The following is a 27472-nucleotide window of genomic DNA, read 5'->3' on the forward strand; positions in this document are numbered from 1 at the left end:
CAAGTCAAGTGGTTACTGGCTCTCTCTGCTCCCGGTGTGCCGGCCATCTCTGTCCCATGAGGCGGAGACCGCTTTGAGCATGGGAATTTTCTGAATCACAGCCTATGCAGTGACTGAAGTTAGAACTTCCAGGACATTCACTGACCCTGCCACAGTCGCCACTGACCCCGCCCACTGTGCTGACCACATAGTTAGGGACTTCACGGTTAGGGGGCAAATCAGCAATGGCTCACTACTGCTTATTGTATGAAGTTCACATTTACCACGGCTCAGCCTTGAAGGCTTTTCTGTGATCAGCCCCAACGTTTTCAAACTCACTGGCTACAACTTCTCAGTGTCTATCAGCATATATACCAGCCCTGTGTGGCTTCAGATCCTGGATTTGCAACTAACCCTTTTGGGGTCAGCGTCCTCCTCTGGGAAATGGGAAGGATGTTGACAGCACCCACATCATCATGTGGACATGGGAGTTGAACGAGTGAATGTACATAAATGCATGTAGAAGGGTGATGGGCACCAAGTAGGCACTACTACAATGTTGCCCCGTCTATCAGGCACCCCCCTCCCCTCACTCCATGGTTCTGGCTGGGACACTTTTCTGGCTCAATCCTACCCACATTTCAGAAGCTCTGTTAGGCCGTGTCTAATCCCTAAACCCCCAGGGAGCAGTAGTTCTTGGACTTTCAGAATCACGTGGGGACCTTGGCAAAATGCAGATTCTTGGGCTGGACTCCTAAAGACTCCTCGGAAGTCTGCAGTGTGGCCCAGATACCCAAATCCGGGTGACACCCATATGTGTAGTGTGGGGCCACCACGGGTGAAGCAGACACTAATCGGGCTTCTCCTTCCGACCAGCCAGTGGTGTGCTCCCATCTTTCTGTGGCCCTTCCCAACCTAACAGACATCTTGGCCTTGGGCCAACTGTTCAGACATGTGGCAAAATGGAACATTTTCCCCAAGCATCAGGCAGATGCCTGGTGGGGTCAAGCATTCTTGGGAAAGGAGAGAGCCCTCAGAGAAAGGGGCCTGGGTGTCCTCACTGGAAAGGCCTATAAAATGCCCTGATGGACTAAAGTCTCTATTGAAAAGACATTTTCTGGGGCGCCTGGGTGGTGCAGTTAAGTGTCTGCCTTCGGCTCAGGTCATGATCCCAGAATCCTGGGATCGATCCCCACATCAGGTTTCCTGCTCGGTGGGAAGCCTGCTTCTCCCTCTCCCACTCCCCCTGCTTCTGTTTCCTCTCTCGCTGTGTCTCTCTCTGTCAAATAAATAAAATATCTTAAAACAAAAACAAAACATTGACTTCTACCTGCAAAACATAAGGGATCTTCTGAAATCTTTAAAAGAAAAAAAAAAAAACATTTTCTTTCCTCAAAACCCAAAAGCTTCATGTTCCTAGTAGCTCCCACATTTGTTTGCACATCAAGCTCTGTGAGAGGAGGTTTGTGCTGACCTCCCCCACGTTCCCCTTCTGGAACTCCATAGGCTACTTCAAAGATGGGCTAGAAAGGTTCTATTTTGTTGTTTTTTAAAGTTTCCTGAAAGCATAAGAATCAAAAGGGAGTGAAAGCTTCTGGGGGTAAACAGGAAACCCTCCCTGCTCCCTAACTCTGCCCAGGGAACCTCACAGACTTCCTGAAGTGAAAACAAACACCGTGACCAGTTTCTACTCCTTGCAAGAATTTAATTCTTCCTTCAATATAAATAAGGCAGCACGAAACACCGAGAGTTCTGCTGCTTTGTGCTTCAGAAGCAGCTTTGGTGCATAGAAGATCCAGCAGGAAGGAGGCGATCTGCAAGCAGCTGTCCTGCTGAGTTGTCATCTCTGGATAAACAAGAGGCCAGGAGGTCATTTTTCAGTGAACTTTCTCCTGGAAGCCAAGGGAGGGCCGACGGAGGTTCACACTTGGTCTCAGCTTCTGGAGTCTGGTGTCCGCCTGTGGGGTCTCCTCCAAGCACAACAACATAAGGATAAGGGGGTGAGGGCAGGCAAGGCATGGGCAGTAATAAATACGGACATTCACCCCGATCCTGGAAACAAATCACAACTGAACAGGGGGCTTGGGGCTATTGCTGGGGGCCATACGGGTATGATCCTTCCCAGCGCTGGGGAGACGAAAACCCAAGTCTGCGTGGTCTGACTCCAGCTCACACCAAAGGGTTCTTACGGCCTCAGTGCCCCATCATAGCTGAGCCTCCTGCTGCCAAGTGAACCCTGTCGGGCACATCGTCCATCTTCCAAAATCCTTGGGGCCAGGTGAGAGCACCCCTGGATGAGGGACAGGATCCTCTGCAGCTCGTGGTGAGCCCGATACCCCATGGAACAGGGTATTCTGCTCAAAGGCCTGGCCAGCTTAAACCCTGGAGGGAAACCCAGGTGCACTCATTCTTGCCTCTCCCTTGGCTTGCTGGGTCAGTGAGGCAGTACCATGGGAGGAATTCCCGAAGGGACAGCAAAGCCACAAGTTGAGAAGTGGCTTCCCAACCCCCCTACCCACGCCCGGAAATGGGCCAGGTCCCACTGCAGGCTCTGGCGCCTGTCCCATGACCGCAGCCCCCAGCAATGCCGAGGTGATCTCTTTGGGGCTTGTGGGCTGGGGCGGCACTGTTGTCCCTGTGTGTCCCCAGGCAGCTGAGCCTCTTCGGGTCTTGCTCATCTGTGTGGCCAGCAAGACCCATCCAGAAACGGGAGGTTCTGTGCCACGAGGGTGCCCCCTGGAGTGAACAGGTCTTGGGAGCAACAGATGGAGCTAGGTCTCCTCTTGCCTCCAGGCATGCTTGGCTCTAGGACTGTGATGCCGCCGCTGAGGAGCACTCCAGGTTATGGCATCCCTCCCTCACTCCTCAGCTCTGCCGTCTTCTCCGAACTGGGCACCAGAGGCAGACCCCAGCACCCTGGGGACACGTTCTACCCTGCGCCCCCGTCACCCTGTGTCTCCTGCATCTTCCGCCTTCAGTACCTGCCCTCCCTCAGCACAGGCATGGCCAGAGACCAGCTGTGGAGCTTGTCCCCACTACGGTGCTCAGGGCACAGCACACTGTGGGAAGGGGAAGGGAGTTTACCCTGAGTGAGACATGTAGCTGGAAAAGCGGCCGACGGAAACTTCTCTCTGCCACCAAGTATCCACTTTTGGGCAACAGACATTGGCCCCTTGGGGCCTTGAATCTCTTCTAGGTCTTTTCTCCAAATAGTTTAAAAAACGGTAGCCGCATTTGGACCCTAGTAGTGCAGGCTGTGGATAGAAGGTGGCAAATTCCCACAACTGTCCCTGTTGGTGCCTTGGCTGCGATGCCTGGGGTCAAGCCATTACTGGGGACAGGCTGCAGGGTCTTAACATGCACCCCCGCCGGCATTCCTGCAGATCCCCTGTTGATATTTAAGTCAAGCCTGGACCCGGGACGTCAAAAATGACACCCGAATTGATGTTTACGTTGTCTCCAGCTTGGCGTCCAGAGAGGATTTCGTCATCCTCTTGGCCGTTTGTGGTGATCCAAAAGTAAGACGCAAAGGATCAACCCAACCCAGACAACCACCTCACCAGCAGGCCCCAGTGGCATGAAAGCAAACCAGCTCGGCCAGCTTGGAATCCTGTCTCCTCCATGCCGTGGGGCCTGGCTTCCCCGGTGGGCTGAGCCGTGGCGCGCTACAAAGCCCGCCGTTCTCCCGGGACGGGGCCTGCAGGTGCTCCCAGAGGTGTGGGCCCATGGGGCGCCCTGCGTCCTGGCCCCCCAGGTCCTGTCCGCCCTACAAGACAACAGCTTTGTGGGGTAGGCTGGCATGGTCCGCGGGGATATGGAGGGAGTACTCGCTAATAAGCACTGGCGCGTTCTTGAGCATCTCGTAGAAGGAGTCCACCGTCTTCCGGTAGAGACTCCGCTGCAGGACGAAGGGCAGGAAGAGGTTGAGAGGCTCAGCCCTGCGAATGGCCTCAGGGAGTCCCATGCCCTCGGGTGCCTTGCGGTTGCCGATGAAGAAGTGATAGAGTTTCTTCTCCAGCAGGCTCTTCTCCAGGAAGCGGAGCAGCTCGTGCAGGCGAGCGTCCAACTGGCTGGCCTTCCAGTCGGCCGGCCGCCGGGACAGCAGGAGGTGCAGCAAGGCGGTCTTCAGGTGGTAGCTGCTCAGGCCGCTGGGGCCGGTCAGGCGGCTCTGCTTGGACAGCAGGAAGGAGGCAATCTGCAAGCAGCTGAGGTGGCAGGCCCCCTCGGGCAGCGCCTTTGAGGTCATCCGGAGGAAGTGTCGCTCGTAGACGGCAAAGGACAGAAGCCAGTCGGTGCTGGATGCAGGGGTCTCCCCGGACGGCTCCCTGGGAAGGTGGGAGACGAAGTACAGGTCTGAGTCGTCGCACTGGATCACAGGAATCAGGTTGAAGGGCATGAACTTCCCCGAGCGGAACCTGATCTTGAGGGAGCCTGGGGAGTCCAGCTGACTGAAGGCCAGGTCGAACTCATACTTGTGGGCAATGCGGTGCCAGGCTCTGGTGAGCGCCGTCTGGAACCACGTCATGACCCGCAGTGTGTCCAGGTACGGGGAGCCTCCAGCGCACAGCAGGGTCTCCAGCTCGCTGCCGGGCCGCGCCGGGCCGTTCCTGCCGTGGAGGAGACACAGCATGTCCTCCCCCAGCGTGGTCTTGCCGCAGACGCAGCCCCGCGCATCCTCCGTGGCCCGCACCACCTCGATCCGGCCGTAGCCCTGGCGGCCCAAGGGCACGGGGCGGCGGGCGCAGCAGAGCTCTGGGCGGAAGTGGTAGGGCTCAGGCGGCACGAAGGGCACAAAGAGATGGCAGAGCAGCGGCTTGTCCACCTGCCAGTTCTCGTACATGCTGTCCACGCCGATGAAGTCCTCCACCTCCATGTCCGTGTCCCGGTTGCAGAGGCTGCGCAGGGCCTCCAGCAAGTCATCCACGAAGCCTTCCACGAACTCCCGCGTGCGGGCCGCGTCGGCCGTGGCGCCCCGAATGCAGCGCTCGGAGAAGCGCTCGAGTGCGGCCTTGCTGGGCAGGGTGAGGCCCCTCAGCTGGGCGCCCTCCAGGCCAGGCAGTTCGTCCTCGTCCCCGACTGGGCACTCCGGAGAAGGCCCGTCCTGGTGGTCCTGCCGCCACACCTCGATCACCAGGAAGAGGATCATGCAGAGGGTGCTCCACAGGTCCCAGGCCGTGCGGGTCTCGTTCTGCTGCTGGCCCTCCTCCGCCAGCCGCTCCAGGGCCGCCTCCTCCGCCGCCAGCCGGGCTGCCTCCTCCTCCAGGCGGAGCTGCTCCAGCTGCAGCTTCTCCTGGTGCGCCTGCATCTTGAGGATGATCTCCTCCTCGCTCTCGGGAACCGTGGCGTTCTCCCGCGGGAACAGCAGCGGATGGTTGATGATGGCTGTCACCACCACCAGACACACCCGGAAGAGCCCCAAGGCCATGGCTGGAACTTTCCTGCTATACAGAGACATGGATCAGGATCAATGGTCACACCCAGCTTCCGTACACGCTTCCTCCCTGGACCCTCACACCAACCTCTGTCCCATGGGTCGATCTGTCCCACCCAGTGGATGAAGGTCACACGGTTCTCCTGCCTGGCCCACAGTCCCCACCCCCTGTGCTGCAGCATAGCCTTGGAAGAAAGAACTGCAAAGTCCTTGCACACTAGCAATCCTGGCTGAGTGACTCGCAGAGGCTGTCCTGTTTCTGTCTGCCCAGTCCTTCCCCCTTCTGGAAGCAGCGATGCACTTTCCCCAGGAGCCAACCCTTCTCTGGCCCATGTCCTATGGCTTGGGTGGGGATAACCCCACCCCCAGATCCAGGGGTGAACATATAACCCAGGCCCAAGCCACTCCACACCTCCGCCTCCACAGTGTGGATTCAGCCAGAAGCACAGGACCTCCCTCCGGCCAATGGGAGGGACACAGAAGTGGGATTTCCTAGGACTGATGGGGAGAAAGACTTGGTTTGCCAGGGAACAGGATCATGGCTTGGATGTGGGGGGGGACGACTCTCTATACCTCAAAGGGGGGGTTTGCTTGAGAAAGATGCCAACAGACAAAAGCAATTTCCCTGGACCCAGCTATGCCTAAAGCCATTGCTTCGAGTTTTAAAGATTTTATTTATTTATTTGACAGACAGAGATCACAAGCAGGCAGAGAGGCAGGCAGAGGGGAAGGTGGGGAGGGGGAAGCAGGCCCCCGGCTGAGCAGAGAGCCCGATGTGGGGCTCCATCCCAGGACTCAGCTCATGACCTGAGCCGAAGGCAGAGGCTTAACCCACTGAGCCGCCCAGGTGCCCCTGCTTCTGGAGTTTTAAAGTCATGTAAATCAATAATGTTTTCGCTTTAAGTCAGTTTGAGTTGTTTTCCTATACTTCAACCCACCTCTCCCCAGTGAAGTCCTTGTGGTTAAGAACAAGAAGGTGGAGTCCCAAGGCCAGCCTTGTCACTGATCAGCTGTGCGCCCCTGGGCACGTGAGCACACCTCTCGGAGACCCAGTTTCCTCACCGGAGGAGAGGAAAGCCATCGTACCCCCAAGGGTCACAGTACTGAAGGACGTGGTGACCCACGCAGAATGTGTTGTGGCACAGTCAATGGTACAAAACATGGGTTCACTGAACAGCATATGTTCCTGAAGCAGTTTGGGGCCCTTGTCTTCTCCTACTGTAAACCTCTCCCTTGGATTTGTAAGATCTCAGTCCAATTTCAGACACTGACCTCCCGCCTTCTTCTGGGTCTCTCCCCAGGGCAATCTTGGAGAAAACCAGAGTGACCGAGTCACTGGGTTTCCTTTCCTGAGTTGTCTAAACATTAAATCTGACTTCTTAATTGTGAAGGGAGACACTCCATTCCTCCAGGACAAATGGATTTTTTACCTCTCAAATGATCTCAAGGGAAGGGCTAACCCCTTACAATCATGGGAGTTAGATACACAGAACCTTGGCCCCATCCCAAACCAATGGACCCAGAAGCTGCATTTTGATACCATCCACATTAACATCTGACAGCCACAGTCTTACAGGGTAGGCCTTACATTATACCCTCTCCTCTCCCAAGCAGGAACCTTGGGGAAAAACAGGGGCCTTTCCCATACTTGCCCAGCCCCCTTTCTGCCTAGGACTTCAGTGAGGACAGCAGATGGCCAAATGACATTGTGGGACCACAGAGAACACAGAGGGCCCCCAACCCCCTGTAAGCCAAAGCATGCTGATAGGAGCTTCTCCACTCTGCTTGAGCCTCATTCCCTAACCTTGAATTTACACCCTTAAAACCATTTTTCCTGGTTCTTACCCTAATGGTGCCAAGGAACAGGGACATGGCATCAGGTGAAACACGTCTGCAGGTTCTAGCCAGCAGGGCCAGGATGTACGTGACCTGAGTTGCCACCCGTAGGTAGAACCTGCTGCTTAGATGTGATTCCATCCCGTACACGGCTGGACTCACAAGCAGGAACCAAAAGCGGGTCCACCGGCAGCAGAATTCAGCATGCACACACATTCAGGCCTCGGAGGTGAACTTGAGGAGGAGACAGAGGGCAGGAGAAAGTGTAGGAAGTCAGGCCGGAAGGGGTGTGGGGTGAGGAAAAAGTCCAGGGGGAAGCTAGCCAGCTTTTCTTCCCTATGACGAGGAGCGGCTTGCTAGATAATTGCAGAAACAGGTCAGCCCTGGTTTCCACACAAGGGAAACCTCAATGGAAAGTTTTGCCAGGGTGATCCGAGCCAAAGCCGCGAGGCTGGCTTCTCAATGTGGATCAGGGTTTTAAGATCAAGGCACGTGGGGCTAAGCACAGCACCAGACAGAAGTCTGTCGGGAGAGAATTTGGAGGTTCTGAGGCCCTTGAGGGCCCCTGTACTATAGGCAGCCCCCTTTGGGCCCAGTAGACCCCGACAAGTCACAGTCCCAGGCCTGGGCAGCCCCTGACCAGCCTCCACGGCAGCTCAGGGTAGGAGGCCAGCCAGTGAGGAGTGGAGCCATCGTCAAGCCTTAAGACCAGAAGTCTTCCTCCTCTTTCCCCACCAGCTTCCACAGGGCTACCTGTGGGCACCCTCGTTCCTTGTTCAAGGGCTCTAATGGCCTCCTTACACTGGGAGAGGTGACGTTCAAATCCCCAAACCAAGTGGGGCCATTGACTCTGTATGCTAGGGGTTACAAGGATGGATTCTGGAGTAGACAAGACAGGGCTAGAAGTCAGCACGGGCACTTACTAGCCATGTGACCTTGGACAGATCACTCAACTTCTTAGGCCCTCAGTCTCGTCATCTGTGAAATGGGCATAATCATCCCTGAGGTTGTAAAGCTTCAACAAGATCATGCATATAAAGCCCTTGGCAAAATGCCTGCCCCTGTGTGAGTTTTCTCATGAAAGGGTGTCTGTGATGGGACAGGGAAACGCAGTGACCCTGCTGGTAGGGATTCTTGAGGAGGCACGCAGATGCCCCCACAGGGGCTCTGGCAGGATGCAAGCAGTAACACGGACAGGAGTAGGGTTATGAATACACACACCAGAGCACAGAGCACAAGGGACATGGGCTGGGCTGACAAAGCGGGGGGAGCCTGGGCTCTAGAAGCAGACAGGCCTGGGTTTGAAACCTGACTCTGCTCCTTGCCAAGGGGTCTTGCTTCTCCAGGGCCTTCCAGGGCTTTCCCTCAGAGACAGAGCTATCAGCAGACCCTCCTTCCTAGGAAGGCAAGAGTTACGGGCGAATGCATCTCAGGTGCTGGGAGCAGATGCCCTTCCATATTGGCTCCTTCCCCCCAGCCCTCCCCAGGCCTCTATCTTCTCACCTGCTAAGCACACCAGCCCTGCCAAGTCCCGGGGGTGTGGAGGAAAGCACGCTCAAAAGTGCTTTGAAAGCACAAAATGCTCCTCTAGTGTAGCTGTCCCTTGGCACACCACTCTGCCCACCCTGCCCCCCAGCACAGGGGAGAGGCCTTTGGAGCCTTGGATCCTTCTGGAGGTGGAGCTCTGACTCACTTCTTACTCGAACCAACAACTCCCTCCCAGGGATCAGATGAACTCCCAGGTGTCTTTTTGCTCCTTTAAAATCTGGACAAGCAGGCTCTGCCTGTGGATGGGGAATGGGATGAGGCCGCTCATTGATCACTAGATTGGACCAAGTTGGAACCTCTACTTCCCCTCCCCAAACCAAGCCACAGGGAACACTGCCCTGGGGGCCACGGGGCCAGAAGAATGAGAAGGAACCAGAGTGGTGTGACTTTTATTGGAGATCATGGGGACAGACTCGTACCTGGGAGCCTCTCCTCAAACCATGGATACATATGCATGTACACACACACACACACACACACCCTTCCCAAGGACCCCATTCCCCAATTTCAAAATTGTCCACCTCTGCCTTGGCCCAAGGCTCTTACCCCTACTGAAGCTGCCCCATACGTGTGGCCCGAAAACCCAGTTGGGTTCAGCTTAAAAATGAACTTGGGTCACTCGGAGGGCTTTGTCTGTCTGCTTGCCAGGAAGCCGGCAGGAAACCTGCTGAGTTCCTCTCCACCCCCGCCCCTGTCCACAGAGCGTGGTGGCCCATGCAGGTCATAGCTAAACTTAGCCTGGCAAAGAGCCAGAGTCACGAGGCAGCAGGGGCTGGGCCAGAGGGCTGCAGGTGGTCAGGCCAGCCAGTGGTTTTCTCTGACCTTTATTCTGCGCTTGGCCAGAAGCCTCAGACTCTGGGGAAGAAGCCGCAGATGGCCTCTCTGTTCCCTGGGCTCTGTCCCTCCTGCATCCCCCACAGCCTCCCAGCACCCCAATCAGAGCTTGGTCCAATGAATGCCATGTGGAGTTGTCTAATAGAGATATGCCTCCATTGACCAAGCCTTCACTAGGATGTCCTGGGTACACGGTGACCCCCTATAACCGAAGTGGGTGTTATCCCTGCTTCACAGGTGGGTAAACCAAGTCCAAGAAACAAAAAGCCATTTTCTAGCCACACGACTAGAAAAGGCACAGGTGCGTTGAGATACAGTCTGTTCTGTTTCCAGCTGGAAAGTCCAAGTTCTTTCCACGGTGCTGTGTTTCCAGAGCACCTACTGCGTGCAAGGAACATGCTGGATGCCACAGGGCTCACGCAGCACAGGAGCCCAACATGATCCCAGGCAGGAAGAACAGCACCATCCACACGTGGAGGCAGAGAGCCACCAAGGATGTCACAGGACTGAATGGGCTGGGAATGTTAATGGCGCACGAGCAGCAGGGGACAAGAATGCAGAGAGAGTCTCATTTCTGTTCTTTGGGGGCCCCTCTTTGTCTGTGGACCTTCCCTGTGTTCACTGGCTGGGGAGATGTGGCTGTGTGAGCCTTTGGCTCCAATCCACGTAGCCACCTCCTTCGAGACAGAATTCCTATAGCAAACCCGAAGAGGGGAGAGCCTGTGTTCATCCACACTCCCGACCCATCACCCACCTACCCCCACCCAGGGCTGGCTGGCTGTGGCCTCAGCAGCAGGGACGCCCAGGACCCATTTCTCAGCAGCCAGCAGTCCCCTGGGACAGTGGTTCTCCAGATGTGGTCCCCAGTCAGCAGCACCACGTGGGACCTCATGAGAGAAGCAAATGCTCAGGTGCAATCCCAGTCCTGCTGATCCAAAATTCCAGGGCTGGGGTCCAGCACCTATGTTGTTCTGAGCCCTTTGGGTGGTTCCTGCGCAGGCTCAAGTCTGAGAACCAGTCCTGCCCAAGCCTGGCAGGCCTCCAGGGAGGAGGAAGGTGCGGTTCCTGGTTCTTGAGGTGTCCCAGCAACCCAAGCCTGCAGCTGTCATATGCAATTAGCTTTGCTAATTACAACCACCCAGGCACCCTGGCCCCGCCCTGGCTCCGCCCTGGCCTTAGCATCATCTTCGGAGCTGAAAGGAACAGCTGAGGTTGTTTCCTTATAATTTTGGAATAAAGGAGTTGAGTTGATGGCAGGGGAAGCCACCTGCAGCCCAGGCCCTGGGGGGTTCCTTGGGTCCCTTCCCACTGCTTAGGCTCTGCACCCTCTGAAGAAGAAGGGGCCAAAGGAGATGAGCAGTCAGTAAGTTTGGGCTGCACCCCTACTGTGCGCCTGATCTTATGCTGGAGTCCCCAGTCCTTGGCGAGGTGGGGTCTGTCTGGGGGCAATAAAGCCACACATTGAAGGAAGTCAGAATTTAGTGTTGTACTCATCTAAGCCCCATTTTATAGATGAAACTAGAGAGACCTAATGAGGAGATGAGCCTGAACAGGAGGGTGGGGTCGAAGTGGTCCAGGCAGACAGGCCCTCCCAGGAATTTCTGGACAGACAGACAGCAGAGAAGGGGAGGCAGGTGCTCATGTGCCCGTGAACAGATCAATGTCCAAAGCTAAGCCCTCGGCGAGTATTCTGTCGTTGATTCTCAGAGCACGAGTTAGGCAGCTGCAACATCCTATCTTGTGAAGAAACTGAAGGTCGGCCAGGTCCACTGTGTGGCTTCAAAGGTTTCCTGTCTGCAGTGGGCCTGTCCCCCTCCCTCTGCACTCCCTCCACCCTCCCAGGGCCTGAGTGAGCCCTGCCACCTACCAGGCATCAGAGTCAGGAGGGGCGACCACCCAGCTCATTGGGGTTGGCTGTGCCCCGAGGAAACAGGACTATAAGAAAGGACAGGTTGAACAGAGTTTGACCTTGAGCCTTGGGGGTGGAGTTTGAGCCCCATGAGCCAGCAGTCTGTCTGCAGCCCTAGTGAGGCTCTCCTCCTGCGGTCTGGCCTGTCTGATCCCTGCTCCCATGCCTCTTCCTAGCGGAACCCACGCTGCACACCAGTGTCAGCTTCCCCGCCCAGCCCAGTGGCACCTTCATTCATGGCCGGCTCAGGGGGCCGTCTTCCGGGAGGCTGCCCCTTGGTGCAAGCCTCCCTTGCCCTTCTCAGAACCCTTATAGGTCAGGCCACCTTCCTGCTCTTTCCTTGTGTTTCTCTGCCTACCAGTCCCTAACTTCCTAGTTAAGAGTTCCAGCAAGTTCCAAAAACTGATGTCCTCCTGTCTCCAGGCACCAGGCTGCCCAATTTGTCAGGCTCCCAGTACACCAGTCAGAGCTGACTTCTCACGTGTTAGGGAGGAGATGGTCGCTGTGGGAGTGATATGTCCCTACAGACTCCTTCCTCTTCACCTTACTCAGGGATGGGGGTGGGTAGGGGTGCAAACAGACTCAGCATAGATGGCCCCCACCCTTCCAGGACAGGGGTCCCCCGCAGGAGAGCAGAATGGCCTCGGAGACTGGCCCAGGCCTAGCAAGGGGATCTCTTGCTGAGGTTCCTCTCTGCCTGCAGCCCCGTTGGGGGTGGGGACAGAAGAAGGGCTGAGCAGCACAGGGGAGGGTCTGGGTCCTGCGGCTTCAGGTCTGGGTAGGAGAAGGAGGGCAGGCAAAAAAAAAAAAAGGAAGTGAGGAAAGAGGAAGGAAGAGGACCAACAAAGCGTAATTGAGAAATGGATTGAAGGCCGAGGTTCTGGGCCCCCCGTGTGTCTTCTCCTCCGTGTCCTTACCACCACCCCCATCGCCGTCCACCCCACCCCCCGCCCTGCAGAACCTCCATCTTGGCCTCCAGCCAGGCTCGCCTTCCTCCAACCTGCCACTTACAGGACACTGGGCTCCTTCCCTTCCCTCCTTTCAGCCATGCTTCCTGAAGGCAGAGCTGTGAGACCAAGTATGGGGGAGGGGATGGGGCGTAGTAAATGGGCAAGGCCGCGCATGCGAGAGACCCAAGTGATGGGCCCGGGATCAGCTGGTCCCACACGCGTTATCGGAAGGGACGAGCCACCACGTCGCATGCGTTGTGAAGAAATCACTTCTTTTTTTTTCTTTTTCCAAGAGAAGCCAGAAATCTGAATTTTATCAACATCCCTCAATTTTACAAGGTCAGTGCTATTTCAAAAATTCTTTGAAAACCTTGGAAGCCAAATAAAATATGTCAGTAGGCCACTTAAGGCCTGCGGGCCTTGGTCCCCGGCCCCCTCTCTGTGCCTCCCTTCTCCTGTCCATTGGCACTCCCCACCCCCTAGTAAGCATCCTCAAGGCTGCCCTTGACCCTGGTACTCTCCTCACTCTTCCCTCTCAGCAATACCACCTCCTACTATTTCCTCTGTGACAAGAACTCCCTGAAATAGCTCCGCCCCCGGCTCGACCCTTCTCCTCAAACCCAGTCCTGACCGAATTCCAGCATCTCCCAGTCATCCCAGCAGCCACCCCCAAGGTAATCATGACCGGCGTTTATGAGGGCTGGCCGTGGGCCAGGCCTGGGCTAGGGATTTACACAAAGGCTTTCTCCCAGCCTCTCCAGGGATTCAAAGAAAACAGAGACTGTAGCCTAATGCGTATGCATTACAGAGCACCGCTGTTACTGTCTAAGGTCTTTGGCCCCCACGACTGGACAACTGGACCCCGAATGTTCCTCCCTAGCCCAGGGGAGATCCCACACTGGGCTCAGAAGAAGCAGTGGTGAAGACTGGACCATGATCGGGGTGGGGGAGAGAGCAGAGACAACCCCTTACCCCACCCTGCCCACCATGCCCAGTGGAAGAGAGCCCATGGCCAAGTTTATGCTGTGAGAGGAACGGCCTTCTTGCCAAGGTGATCTCTGCGGTCATGGCTCCATGGCCCCACTAGCCAGACTCAGAGGGTGCCCAGTCACACCGGCTAAAGCACTAAGTTTCCTCAAGGCCCACTTTCAGAAAGGGAGGGGTTTCCAAAGTCACCAGGATGCCAACCCACCCTCTGGTCTGGGGTCATGGAGCTGGTCAGCCCAAGTGCAGGAAGGTCAGGGGCCTGGACTCCGCTGATGGGAGTGGGAGAGCCCACATCCTTCCTGTTCCCGCTCTTCCATCAGCAGCTCATACACAGATGGAGAAGGCACGGAAGCCATCCATCTCCCAGGAAGGACATGGTGTCCTCCCGTCCAGCCGTGCAGCCTGATGTCCCCACGGCACATCCTGGGAAATCACAGTGTTCTGGGACAGACAGATGGAGGCCTGGTATCTCAAGCTAGGGAGCTTATAGGCCCCTGAGACAGGAAGGGGCTCTCCTGGCCGCCTTTTGTCTGGGTCCACATCCAGATTTCTCTCGCCTGTTCTCCCCAGCACACCTGGAATCCAACAGCTGCTGTGATGGGTTGAATGGTGACCCTCAAAAAGCTAGGTCCACAGGCTAACACCCAGACCCTGTGAATGTGACCTTTCTTAGAAGGAAGGGTCTTTTAAGTAATTAAATTAAGGACCTTGAGCTGAGCCCCGCCTGCATTCCCCAGGTGGAATCTTAAGTCCAGTGACAAGGGTCCTTATAAAGAGAACAGAAAAGGAGCAAACAGAGAGGAGAAGGTCATCGAGACCAGAGGCAGAGGCTGAGGTGAAGCTGTGCTAGGGCCCAGAAGGCCTGGAGCCACTGGGACGGGGCAAGAAGTATCCACCCTCGGAGCATTCGGAGGCCGCATGGCCCTGCGGGTAACTTGACCACAGATTTCAGGCCTCCAGAACCCTTTGGGGGGGGGGGGGGCCTCCCTAGCCTGGCTGGCATAGGCCTCTGGAATCACTTCCTCTGAGCCCTCCCTCACTCCCAGCCACGCCGGTGGCCTCCTCGTCCCTGGAGGTCTCTCTTCATCTCATTGGGTTCCAGTTTCCATGTGACAAGGCCTGGCCCCACCTCAGTTCCTTCCCACCTGCCCTGGCCACTTCCGACTGACTGTCCCCTGAATGTTTCCTATACTGCACCCAATTCCCTGTACTGTGTCCACACCGCACGACCCAAACCCTACCTGATGGTCCTCACGGCAAGCCTATCTCAGAAACTGCCTCTAAGAGCCTTCCTGATCCCTCTTCACTCCCCAATTCCCGAGACGAATCCTTCTTTCTTGAAAGGGCTTCATGAACAAGCAGACGGCCTATGTATTAAGCCCTTCTGAGTGTGGGTAAGCCTGGCATCTCTGGAGGTGTCCCAGAGCAGGGACCCCACCGTGCTTGCCCTCCCCCCCCCCCGCCACCCCCGTTGGGTAGCTCAGCTCACCAGAGCAGCAGCAGTTTCACAGGCAGGGGTCCACGGAGCCAAGAGGCGAGCATTCACTCCGAGTCTCACAGAAAAAGAGCAGAGAAGCGAGAGGCCATGCTAGGCCCGCAGCTCCAGACCCTGCCATCCTATCAGAGCGAGCCCCTGAGCTCTGGTTGTAACCCCTGACTTCTGGAGTTGGAAGGGCTTGTCCTGACTTTCCCCAAAACACCTGGCAGAGACCCAAGGCAGGCCTGCCTGCTCAGGGCACCAGGGATGCGTGCCATCCTGGGGACCCACCAGGGTGCTCACATCCTGCATTCGGAGACACCCGCTCTCAAAAGAAGCACCGCACACGTCCTCCATTCTCAGGAAGGATGCGTTTCTCATAGCCAGGGCGCACCCCGTCATCTCCCTTGACCCCCAGATTCCCACCTCACATTTCCGGACCTGAAATCACAGGGGCGTGTTCCCAGTGGAAACCCAGAGGTAACGAATTCCCACAGTGAAGCAGCCCTCACACACCATCAGATGTTGGCTTGGCTTCAGCTAGTGTTTCTCAGACTTGCCCTGCGCCTCTGGGCCCCATCTTGCCCACGCGAGTGCTGGCGAGGAGGGAACACGAACACCCACCTCAGGCAGGGATGCGGAGGCTCCCAGACCCGTCCGGGCCCCTTCTCTCCCTCAACCCTGCATTGTCTACACCCCCTGCGTCCCAGGAGGGCAGTGAGTGCTCCAGAGGAGCCACATTTAGGCTCGCAGGCTGCGGGGACAGAAAGCAGGCTCCAGATAACAGCAAGTACGCAGGCTCAGTGGGGAGTGGGGAGTGGGGAGGGTCTTCCAGGGGGCTGTGCAGGAAACAGGGAGAAAGTACAAAGGAAAACAAAGTGGAGACAAAGCCCTCCCTTGGCCGGCCTGCTTCCCCTCTCACAGCCGGGCTGGGGATGGATGGAATGCAAATGAAACAGGCTGCTGGGCGCCACCTTCCTTGTGATCCTTGGAGGAGAACAAAGACGGACCAGCTCACAAAGACAGCCCGGCCTCTCCGGGGAGGCAAGGGCCCCCCAGGACTTTCCCACAGTTCCCCCCCCATCCTGCCCCGTCTTACTCACGCCCAGCTTGAGGGATTCTGGCCCCCACAATCCCAGCTTGAAATCCCAGACTGTTTGCCCACCCTGGTCCCCTGGGATTTGGATGGTACAGGACACAATGCCTGTGCCCCAGCAGGGCAGGGGGACAGAGAGATGGGGGTGGGGGAGACGGGGTGGGGAAGAGGAAAGGAAGAGCTCTCAGCCTCCTGTGTTTTACACACACACACACACACACACACACACACTCTGCGCCTGCAAAGATCTAAAACCCCTTTCATCTTAATAAAGGAGAACAGCAAGAGAAACAAAGGGAAGAAGGAGGCCAAGCCAGCTGTGAACCGCTCAGAGCTTGTGGGGGCCTCTCTGCTGCAGGAACCTGGGGGGAGCAGCGGGACCGGAGTCGGCCTGCCCGCCTGCTCCAGGGCGCCTCAGTCAGGGTGAACTGGCCTCGACTCTACGTTCGAGAGCGGCTGGCAAAGTTACCCCTGGAATCGTCCAGGACTGCAGAGGCCTCTTCCCTGTGACTTGGACAAAATGACGACGATGACCACAGCCAGCCGCAGGGATGGGATGATGCCCGCGCTCTGCCCTGGCTTCTGCCTGAGGCTGTGCCTGGCGCGCAGCAGGGGCCCCTGAACCAATGACAGGGGCGAGCTGGTCGGGCTGCGGCAGGCAGCAAGCAGGCCCTGACACCAGGTTCACAGGGACATGCTCCGCCTCAAGCCCACCCAGAAAGAAACAGGCCAAGATCTTCAGCTCAGAAGAGCTTAACACTTTGCAGAGGCTTAATGTACAGTGAAGAGACCAGACTCCACAGTCAGAGGGCCTGGGTCGGAATCCCAAGTCTCTTGCTTGGGGTGACCACACTACCTCCTTCTGGGCACGGTGGTCCCAGACACGGTCGTGCTCCATAAAGGACATGGTTATCTGTCTCACTATGGGTGATGAAGCCAGGTCTCCCCTTTGTTAAATCCTGCATCTTAGGGACTCCTCTGGGGAGATGGAGGTGACCGACATCCCTGCAGCACTCCAGAAGCCTGGGGACTTGGCCTGGTTGTCTCCCCCACCTCCCTGTTTCTTCAAAAGGCCCCAGGAGCTGCCACAGAGGGAGAGTAGGAAGCTCAGCACCTGGGAAGCTTCTAGTTTGCTCCGCACTCCCCCACCCCCGGTCTGGCAGTATTAACACTGATGATCCTCCAGGTCTTTGGAGGACCCTGCTGGAGAATCCACAGTGGGTCCCTGATGCCTGGCATTCAAGGTGCAGGGGTTCCTTGATGCTCGCTGAGTGAATGAAGTCAAGACTGGGGAAAAGAAAAATGTGCTGCTTTTGAAATGGGGGTGTAGTGAGAGATCTCTGATGAAGTCACTTCTAAGGCTTTTCTTTCTGGGAGCCGCTCTGCCATCAGAAAAGCAAAGTGCTAACAGTGGTAAGGGCCTTGGGGAATGGGAGCAAGAACCCTTCCAGATGCAGCCTGGAGACAGACCTTGGCCCCTTCAGGTCCGGATGGCCTTCTGCTAACTATAGGCTGACTCACCACCCGTGTTTACCAAGAAAACAGCCCAGGAATGAACCCTGGCCCAAGTTTATCTGACCCCCAGATACCTCTCCCCTTGACGGCCACTTCCTTGCTTGAGAGTCTTACAGAAATTTAAGATAAGCGCAGGATACAGAATCTGAAGCAAACTCAGGAAAAGAAGCAGAGAAGCAACCCTTGGTGGAGTGGCAAGCAGGTCTCCCTTTCTGGAAAAGAACAGACCAGCCCTGTGGCCCTGATGCCCCATGGGAGAGTTTAAAAAACAGCAGCCAATGCGGGACATTTACAGAGATTTAGGCATTGTGTGAAATACTTTACAGGTCTCACCTGCACAATAAACCTCAGAAAGAGGAACTATCTGCATTTTACAGATAAAGAAACTAAGGCATAGAGTCATTATCAGTGTCGGGATTCAAACTCAGGACTTTCAAGCCTCCGATCTCCCATCATGCTGTGCTGCTCAGTGCCTGATTATCCGTGAAATATTACGGATGGGCTTTCCTGTACCCTTTGGAGCAAGGCAGGTGATGGTTTAAGTGAAATCTGGGCATGAGGCAGGGAATCAGACTCAACGAGCTTTCAAGGCCCCTCCCACCCAGAGATTCTGGGTGTGTGACCTGAGATGTCAGAGACGGCTTTTCAACTGAACGGACAGTGTGCTGGGAAAAGGAGGCAGGGCCCTTCTGACACTGGACAGTACCTTTTGCTGGGAGGCATCAGTGGCAGTTTTGGGGCGGCAAGCAAGGGTCGGGCCTAGGCATCCCCTGTTCTTTTCCCCTCCAGCCCCAGCTCCGCATGGTCCTGGCTCTTCAGCAGTCCTGCCCTTTTACTGACTCTGGAACAAAGTCTAGCAGACAAAGGACCTTTTCATGAACTTCAGGCGGGTCCCCTGACTATTACCAAGAAGGCTATTGAAACAGGCTCCCAGGAGAACATTTTGTTACGAGCACATGCTTTTGTACCAACAAGCAACTAGAATTATGACAACGCCCTCTGTATGGTCTGGCACAGGTTAGGAGGAGACTCTTGTGTACCCACTTCAGGGAAATGCCCTGGGGGAGAAAGTAGGAGCAGCCCAGAATGGCTGCAAAGCTGAGCCCTCCTCCCAGGCAGCAAGCGCACTACTATGTCATCCACCTGCGAATGAGTCATTTGAAAACTCTGGGCTTTGTATTTCTTCCAGGACTTCCATCTGAGGATCTTAAAGTGCCCTGCATATTCTCTGGTACTGGCTGCTCCTATGCCCATTTAAGAGGCGGAGAAACTGAGCCCAACTGCTACTACCATAGTCACAGCAGGAGGGGGCCTGAGTAGGCCGTCTGCCTGCTGTCGCCTCACCTCTGGCACTCAGCCTGTGGGATTCTGTTCTTGGACAGAACACAGCTGACACTCACGCCCGTCCTCTCTCACAGCACTCCCCAAACCCTGAGTGTATCTCAACCACCTCCAAACCCCTTTATGAACTGCTAGGGTGGAAGGGGTCCCATGGCTTTAATTTAGGCCAACTTGAAATTCTGTGAGGCATGTGAGGCGAGGGGTGAGCTGTGAGACGTTGCTTCTGTTCCCAGCTGGCACCAACTCTTGGGGCAGCAAATACCCGACACTCCTCTCCTCTCCTCTGCGTATCGTTGATTATAAAGCTCCACGAAGCCAGTGAATCCTGAGCGTGGTCACTGCTTTGCACATTGTCGGTGCACAACCAATACTCATGCAATGAATGAAGGCTCTCTCTGAAGTCAGTCCCTGTAGCGAGGATGTGGGCAAGCTTGTTTCCCACTTCCCTTTGGCGGTGAGGATGGAGGAGCAGGGAAAGCCACTTTTCCGACTGCCCTATCACGGATCCCTACCTCCCACTGTTCCCTACCAGATTCAGGCTGTAGAAGGGAAACCCAGGACCACGGAAGCTGCCAGAAGCTACTATAAGGGGTCATGCTCTTTGCCAGTCACAGCTGAGAGAACTCAACAAGATTGCAGCCCTCAGTGATGAGCTCTATTCCTTTGGGGTAAGGCCTAGCGGAGGCCCAGAGACCTACCACCAACCAGTTTCCAGCGAGACCTCTGCCCTGCAGCCCCTCCCTCTTCCCCTTGCCCAGCCCCTGAGAAACACACCTGTGGATGTCACGCCTTCCGTGCTCCCTCCTTTCAACATGGGTCTTACAGTTGGGATGGGTCTTATTCCTCCTGGTCTACCTTAAGGTGGAGGTGAGGTGTTGCCGTGGGCAACAGTGATGTCACCTTCCAGGTGCTTCCATTCTGCTGATGTCACGGGTTGGGACACTCCACCCCACTCGGATAGAAGGGGAATACGCTTTCGATGAGAAAATATCACAGGTCCCAAACTGCTGCAGAGGGCCTACAGACCTCTTAGGCAGCCCCAAACAACCCTCTTCCGCTCCTAGAAAACCTAACTCTTCTTTTCTCTCTGGAAGCTTTGCCTGTTCAGACCAAGCCTCAAACCTGACTTTCCCTCCACCAGTTGGCGGAAAGGTGGGGACAGCAGCTTTGTCCTCAGCTGTGACCAAACCACAGTAAGGGCAGCAAAGAGATGATGAGCTCTTTCCTTTGAGGACTCTGGGACAGTCTGGGTCCCTACAGCCTTGTTCTTTGGCCATTCGTCATTTGGCAAAGAATGTGGCTCCTCAAATGAACTTGACCGTCTTGAAGAGCGCATAGAGGTCTGTGCCTGGCATGGAGCTCAGTGCCTTCTACAGGTGTCCTGTGAGTGGTCATCCCCTCTTTACCAGTGATAAATCTTGGGCTCGAAGGAGTCAAATCACTTGCCCAAGTACCAAGAATACCCATCAGTTGAGCAGGGGGGAAAGGACTCAACCCAAGCCCACCCTGCTCCAGAGACCACACGGATCACACCTCATTGCCGCGGTGGCACCCGGGGACAGTCGCTGACTGAAGATGAGCCACAAGGGGCCTGGATAGAGATCACATTTAAATCCAGAGAGGCCATGTGGGTGACCAAGCTGAGCCGAGGCAGCCAAGGCAAACGGTGCCTTATTACTACTACTTCCCGCCCATGCTGGCACAGACACCACTGTAAGGGGCCAGTGTGGGGTCTTCCACTTCCCCAAGCATCTGTGGTGATTAGGGACCATTTTTCTTTGTTCTGTGCTTGGCTCACTGTTGACCCATCCAGGCCACCCCACCAACTCCTTTTAACTTGCATGTAGCGTTTACCCCTACATCTGCGCCTCCAACCCTGAAACTGTGAGTGGTTAAGTTATGCAAATGAAACTCTGTGTAGCTGGGAGCTAATGCTTATAAAGCACTAAACAAATTAAGTAAGCAGAATAAAAATCGCTAAATTATGCAAGAGGAAATGGAGACATCCTATCAGGTCAACAGGGTCCCTGAGACACTGGCGCTGGAGACCCACGCAGCCAGGCTGACTGGAGTACTGGTCTACCTGGCAGGTATTTCTCCACTGATGAGGGAGCCACAGAAGTCAAGAGAGCCCCGTGCTATTAGACAACCCTCTCCCTGTCCTTCTTAGCCAAGCGTGAGCTGCCTGGATCTTTGGATTCCCACGTGGTTCCCCCAGGATGCGGGGACCAGATACCATCCAGTCTGCATGATGGTGATGGTCACAAGTGTTCCAAATTTAAAAACTAGCATTCTAATTTGCACACCCACTTCTGGGAGTTTCTTGAGGTGACTCAATGGTCCAGGTCCAAACCACTTGGAAAATTGTGGAGATGAGGTTTCAGAGTAGGCACAGCTAAGAGCTAGACTTGGGACAGGTGACAAGATCTACATAAATACCACCCTTCATGGGAAATCTGCTGGGTACCAGCTGGCTCTTCCCAAGAGATTTTGAGGCATCCTCATTAGCTGAGAAGTTAGTTTATTTAAAATACTGTTTATAGGGACGCCTGGGTGGCTCAGTTGGTTGGGCATCTACCTTCGGCTCAGCTCATGCTTCTGGGATCCTGGGGCCTGGAGATGGAGTTCCACATCGGGCCCCTTGCTCATCAGGAAGGCTGTTTCTCCCTCTGCCTGATGCTCCCCTCCCCTGCTTGTGCTTCTCCCTCTCTAATAAATAAGTACATTTAAAAAAAATCTTAAAATACTATCTATAGATAGTATGTAGTAACAAGCTTCATTCCAGCTAATTAAGTGCTAAAATGCATGGTGTGGAAAATAAGCTATCATATATATATGAAGGTGTGAAATGGAATCTGGGGAAAGCTTTCCTGAACAAGCTTAGGAAGGGCATCTGCGGGTGAACAGGGCCTGGACAGGGAAGGGAAGAGGGAACAGATGGGAACTGGGGGGTGGGCAGTGCTGGGACAGCAAGTTTGAACACTTGCCACCTTGTTCCACACTTGGGGGCATTTCTTGCCTAGGTCAGGGGCCCTGCGTAGCTGTGGCCTTTTCCCTCTGCACCACACCCAGGTGGCACCTACTCATGAACCTCATGTCAGGCCCCAAACTGGATTTGCCACCTCACACTGCCCAGCAATTAAAAAGGAAAATCAGTTGCTACTTGGGCCAGGCCTCCTAGGAGCCATCAAGGCTGAGCGTGCTCTTTTTCGCCTTTCTGCCGCCAGATGAGTTTTCTGTCTTTCCTCCATCTGAGCAGAGAGTGGGTATTTCTGCCTTTGACAAAGAAAAAAGCAATTGCTTTTCCCTTCCTCCCACAAGGGCCCTCTACCAAAGCAGCATTCTTTTCTTTCTTAAAAAAGATTTATCCATTTATGAGTGAGAAAGTGAGTGCAGGAGAGACAGCATGTGAGTAGAGGGAGGGGCAGAGGGAGAGAGAGGATCCCAAGCTCCCAAGAAGACTCCCTGCTGAGCGTGGAGCCTGCCACTGGGCAGATCCCATGACTCCCGACATCACGATCTGAGCCAAAACCAAGAGTCAGACACTCAACCAACTGAGCCACCCAGGCGCCCCCCAAACAAGCTTTTTATGATTAACTTGCTTCTTGTTCTGTGAATCCTCAGTGATTAGGACTCAGCTTCCAGGCTCCTGAACACTTCCCTGCTCTGTGCCTTAGCTATCTATACGGGGATAACAATGCCTTCCTCATAGGACTACTATGAAGATTAAATGACTTAATGAAAGTAAAGTGTTTGGGGTAGGGGGAAAGCCTGGCAAATAAATGTTAAGCCTTCAATAATGGTTATCAGGGCTGCTGTGTATGGTTGCACAGATGGTGTACTGCTCAAGAACACCTGGCCAGAGTATGGTAAGGATGAATCCAGCTCAGATGCACTTGTCCAGTTATGTGCCTTGGCCAGGTCCATCAAGATGAGGCCCCAAGTGGTATCCTAAATGTCACCAAGGTGTCATCATCTTGCAGAGAGGTACATCTTATTCTAATTCATGTAAGGAGCAGAATATGCCAGCAACAGCCTTGGCAGTTATAATGAACATCCCTTGGCATTCTCAGATCCCCAGTAAGACGGAGACCAATCTATCTGGGATAAACTGCTTTCAGCCATCAATAAGGACTGGCTCCTCAGCTCCCCAGCACTCTAGGACACTTCTCTGTTAAAACCCCACAGGCTGCTCTACTACTTCCTCATTACTGAGGGGACTTCTCAGCCCCAAAGATGGAGCCACAGTTTCACCCCCTGAAGGGACTTGCTCCTTCATAACTGATGATGGCCTGCGGTCTCTGCTGACAGGGATGGACAGTGCATTACCAACTGAGGAGTCCTAGTTGTTGGCAAGTTACTCCTTCCTTCTGAGTAAGATCTGTTTCCCTGTTTCTCCTAATCAGCGAGTCTCTGAGGTCAGACAGAGCAGGTCTTCTCCTCTTCTCAAGTGACAGTGCTGGAGATTCCTGAAGGCCACAGTCTCAACCGGCTCGCCTTCTCTTCCCTGAGACAAATATTGCCAGTTCACTCCCTCCCTTCTCTCTCTCAAGATGTACTTTGCAGAACCCACTACCTTGCCATCCCCACTCCTCTGGACCAGTTTGGCTTGGCAGTGCTGTCCCTTCCAAGAGCTGGCAAGGACCACTGAGCTGGTGCACTCCAGTGGCCCAGCACTACCATTCTGGGGGCCCTGCTGGTCACTACCTCCCACTGAGATGTGTACCTCCTCCAGCAGACAGAATCCCCCACCTTCTTTCTCCTTACTGACCCCAGGGGCTTCAAGAAGGGAAAAATACCAAACCAGTTTTCTCTCTTTCTCTTTTCTTCTTTTTAAAGGTTTTTATTTACTTATTTGAGAGAGAGAAGGACACACGTGAGAGAGCACAAGCAGAAGGGGGGACAGAGGGAGAGGAAGAAGCAGGTTCCCCACTGAGCAGAGAGCCCAATGTGGGGCTAGATCCCAGGACTCTGAGGTCATGAGCTGAGCTGAAGGCAGATGCTTAACTGACTGAGCCACCCTGGCGTCCCCCCAAAACCAGTTTTCTCCCAGGCAGTACTTTCTCACGTGGGCAATTTTGCCAGAAGCCTCTACTGCAAGTTCTTCCCTGTTCTTGCCCTCAGATAAAAAGCTTGCCCCCATACCCTCTTCTTTGTTTCCCTTTGAGCACTGCAGGAGCTGCAAGGCATTCCTGGTAAGGTGACAACTTCTGGGTTGATGGCATTGGGTTAAAAGTTCAGATCCTGACTCCCTGAAAGCCAGAGCTTAAAACTGCTGCATCTTCGAAAATTACGGAGCGAGGGTATGGCATTGGAACAAAAGCCTTTCCAACCATCCAGAGAGAGCAGAGAGTCAGTGTAACCACTTTACGGTTACCCACAAGTGGAAAATATGAGGGCAGAATGGCCTGGAGCAGCAGCAGGCACAGGGAATTAGCAAACAATGAAAGCCACTTAGGCACGTAGGCTGGAAGGAGGACTCCAGAGCACAGCCCATTATGTTATTAATAAAGAGATGAAAAGCAGCAATTCGACCTGTTGCCATTTTCACAGCTAACCTGGGCCTGTGACTACACCGGGCTCAGACCAGCTTTACCTGGCAGCCTCTCTGAGGCAGAACTGGTTTGTAAAAGGGAAGGGCCCTGGGTCAAATTCAAGAGTAACAAGTAATAGGATAGATCTCTCAAACTGATTTAGATCCCAAAGCCCGGAGTCTAGGATCTGCCAGTATCTGGAGCTCTTTTAGTTTTGAAGGCGGTTCCTTCTCGCATCAGGCAGAAGATGCAAAAGGCAACGTGTGGTCCCTGAGTGGCTCAGTAAAATCCTCTCCCTTCTCTTGGCGGCACTTTGGTTTTTTATAGAGGATCACTGCGGAAAGGGAGCTTGGCCCTGGAGCTTCTGAGACTCTTCACCTGGAAGCCAGAAAGCTAGAGACTCCGTGGAGGGGTGGGGAGGGAGGAGGTTAAGGGTCGGGCGGCAGAGACTTTGTGTAGCCGCCAGAGAAAGTTCCGCACAGCGTGGGGTCTCCTCCACTAAGAGTCCCGAAAGAGGAAGCTGTGGAGGCTTCATCCGGCCCCCGTAACCCCATAGCTTCACTACCTTAAACCGAGAAAAAAATAAGCTGCACTCCTCCTGCCTCCTTCCAAGGCGGGGAAGGAGGCCGGGTGAAGAGCCGGGTGACGGTCCCAAGTAACGGATCGCCGGGGCACAAGGGACCACGTTGCGGCCTGGCTTCGGGCGCCCGCGGGAGGACCGGCCTGTCGCGCGGGGCTGCGGCGAGGGGCCCCGGGGGTCCGCGGCCGAGGCTGGAGCCGAGACGCGGGGGCGCAGGACGAGCGCGCGCCGCAGAAGACCACGCGGTTGGGTCTCCCAGGCGCCCCCGTCCCCGGCCGAGCAGCAGCCCGCGCCCCCCGCGCCCCCGCCGCGGCCGCAGCACCGCCTACCCGCGGTCCTCTTCCCCCCACCACGCGAGATGGACGCCCCTGCACTCACGCTAGCCTTCGTCCCGTTCGGGGTCGCGGCAGGGACCGCGCCAGCCCGGCTGCGCGCGCGGATCCCCAGGGCCCGGAGGCCGCGGCTCGCGGGCGGCTTCGGCCAAGCGTCCAGCCAGGCACTTTAGGGGGACGGGGGCGGCGATACCCCGGCCGGCTCCCGCCTTCTGGCCTCCATCAGCGCGGCCCCGAGGGCTGCGGAGTTACTCATTTCCTGGATGTCACAGAAACTTTTTCCTCCTTATAAGAACAAAACGCCCGCCTCTACTCCTGGCTGCGGAAGCTTCTTAAGGAGGACCAGGTGGGTTGCGGGGGCCCGGAGCCAGGGTCGCCACAGAGGTCCGCCCATTGACCCCCCCCCTCCAGAAGCTCCAGAAGGGTCAGCATAACTGGAGGGTGACGGGGAGAGCCGGGCTCCGGCTACTGGAGCCAACCGGTGCGTGTGGACAGGGAGTCGGGGAGGACGTCCTTAAAAATCGGTCTGGGCCGGCGGGATGGAAGGGGTTAAAGCACTGCCGGACGGCCGCGCGTTTTCCCGCGGCGCGTTTTACTAGCGGCGGAATCCCAGGGGCCACCTCTTTTGTCCTCGGGAGGGAAATATAAATCGAGACCCGACGCCGGCCCTTTTCTTTTTTGCGGCCTGAACGGAATGAAGTAACTCACCAGATGGAACGAGAAGCCAACGCTCCGTCGCCTTCCTCCCCGAGTAAGCCGGCACAAAGGAGCCTGACGACCGCCCGCTGCTGTCTGTAGAGGGCGCTGTGGCGTCCGGCGCGTGTTTACGTCCGGGGAGTTAGACGCTGTGGGTGAAGTTAGGCGCGAGGGCACTGGGGGAGGCCAGGAGGGACAGCGGCCGCACCCCCCTGGGGGGCCTTCGTGGCTTATGAAGTCCATCAAGTCCATAACGTCGTCTTCCCCCCTTGTGGCCTCCTCCAGTGTCACAGCCGGTAGAAGTGGCCGGCGACGGCTTGAATCAATCCTGCGTGAAGTGGCTTTGGGGGAGTCAGACACCCCTGGGAGGACCTTGGGGTGAGATGAGGGGAACACACCGTCCAAATGGTTATCACCCCTGCTACTGCTGTTGGGTCCTAGATCACCTATTGGCTTTCCTCTTGGAGCCCGCCAAATAACTTCCAACACTCGCCTGGAAGACATTAAGCTGAGTCTCAAAGATAAACAGGCAGTGAGACCAAGTGCTAAAAATAGACCCCCTGGCCCTTGGCCCAGGTTACTCTTGTTTTCCAGCGTCTGCTGTTGCTCCTAGCGCTTTCCTTACGTCGGGGACAGTTGTGGCAGAGTCTGGGCGGCTGTTAGGGAGGGGTGGGGAATGGGCTTGTAGGGGCCAAGGACAGGCTGCCCCAAGATGGGCCAGTTTGGCAGGAACCTTACTTATTTTGAGCTAGAAGCAATCAAACCCCAGGCAGATTCAGGAAAAGCTCCTTACCTCAACCCCATCAACAACCTGCCTGCACTAGGAGGAGAGCTATTAACAGGGATTCCTCTTTACCTAAGAAACTTCTCTGCATAATAAGGCAAGTTTTGTTTTCCAAACTTTTCCTTTCACTGACCTGCTAATGGTCTTTCTCCCCTTTATACCCTCAGGTTAGTTCTCCTCTCCTCAGGTCACTTTAGCTCCTGTTACCTCACGGTCTTTGCAACTTCCTCATCTGTGTGGGTTCCCCTTCCATAGGAACCTAAATTTGATTTTATCTCCTGTTAAAAAAATCTGTCTCATGTCTGTTTGATTCTTGGTCTTGCTAGTGGGAGGATTTTAAGGGAGCAGAGGAAATTATTCCTTCTTGACTGAGTGATCTAGGGAAACATGTGTGGAAGAGCTGTTTATTTGCCAAAATGTCTGCAAATTGGATGGGTGGGGTACTCATACTCCCCAAAGTTGGCAGAAGAAATTCTTGGAGGGTAGGAACACTGACCTAAGCACCCCCACACTGCCCTGTAATCCTTGGGGTAAGAGTTCAGGGTTACGTAGGCTGGAATGTGAAGGGCAGTACTTAAGTGCCTTCTGGGATTATCATCCTGTGTGCAAAGTTGTTTCAGTAATTTCTAACCGACCTTGTATA

At 55.3% G+C, this 27472-nt stretch overlaps 2 protein-coding genes across 7 annotated transcripts in view; one reads left to right on the forward strand and one right to left on the reverse strand.

Annotated features, from left to right (window-relative positions):
* Positions 1-1663: 1663 nt before the first annotated feature.
* ITPRIP (inositol 1,4,5-trisphosphate receptor interacting protein) lies at positions 1664-27004 on the reverse strand. Of its 6 annotated transcripts, none has more exons than XM_082722555.1 (2): positions 26058-27004; positions 1664-5417 (listed from the first exon to the last, which is right to left on the reverse strand). In XM_082722555.1, the coding sequence occupies exon 2, from the start codon at positions 5402-5404 to the stop codon at positions 3746-3748; it is 1659 nt and encodes a 552-aa protein (XP_082578681.1). In that variant the 5' UTR covers positions 5405-5417; positions 26058-27004; the 3' UTR covers positions 1664-3745. The 6 variants fall into 6 exon arrangements, with proteins under 6 accessions (XP_082578681.1, XP_082578682.1, XP_082578680.1 ...); XM_082722556.1 differs by having other exon boundaries at positions 1664-5420; positions 26058-26395; XM_082722554.1 differs by lacking the exon at positions 26058-27004 and adding an exon at positions 25396-25660.
* CFAP58 (cilia and flagella associated protein 58) overlaps positions 25617-27472 on the forward strand; it is a 118841-nt gene continuing 116985 nt past the window's right edge. The window contains exon 1 of the mRNA XM_082722552.1: positions 25617-25695. The gene's annotated coding sequence lies outside the window, so the exon portion shown is untranslated. The remainder of the gene's footprint in view (positions 25696-27472) is intronic.

The sequence above is a fragment of the Mustela nivalis genome (assembly GCF_964662115.1).
Source record: "Mustela nivalis genome assembly, chromosome: 2".
NCBI lineage: Eukaryota > Metazoa > Chordata > Mammalia > Carnivora > Mustelidae > Mustela > Mustela nivalis.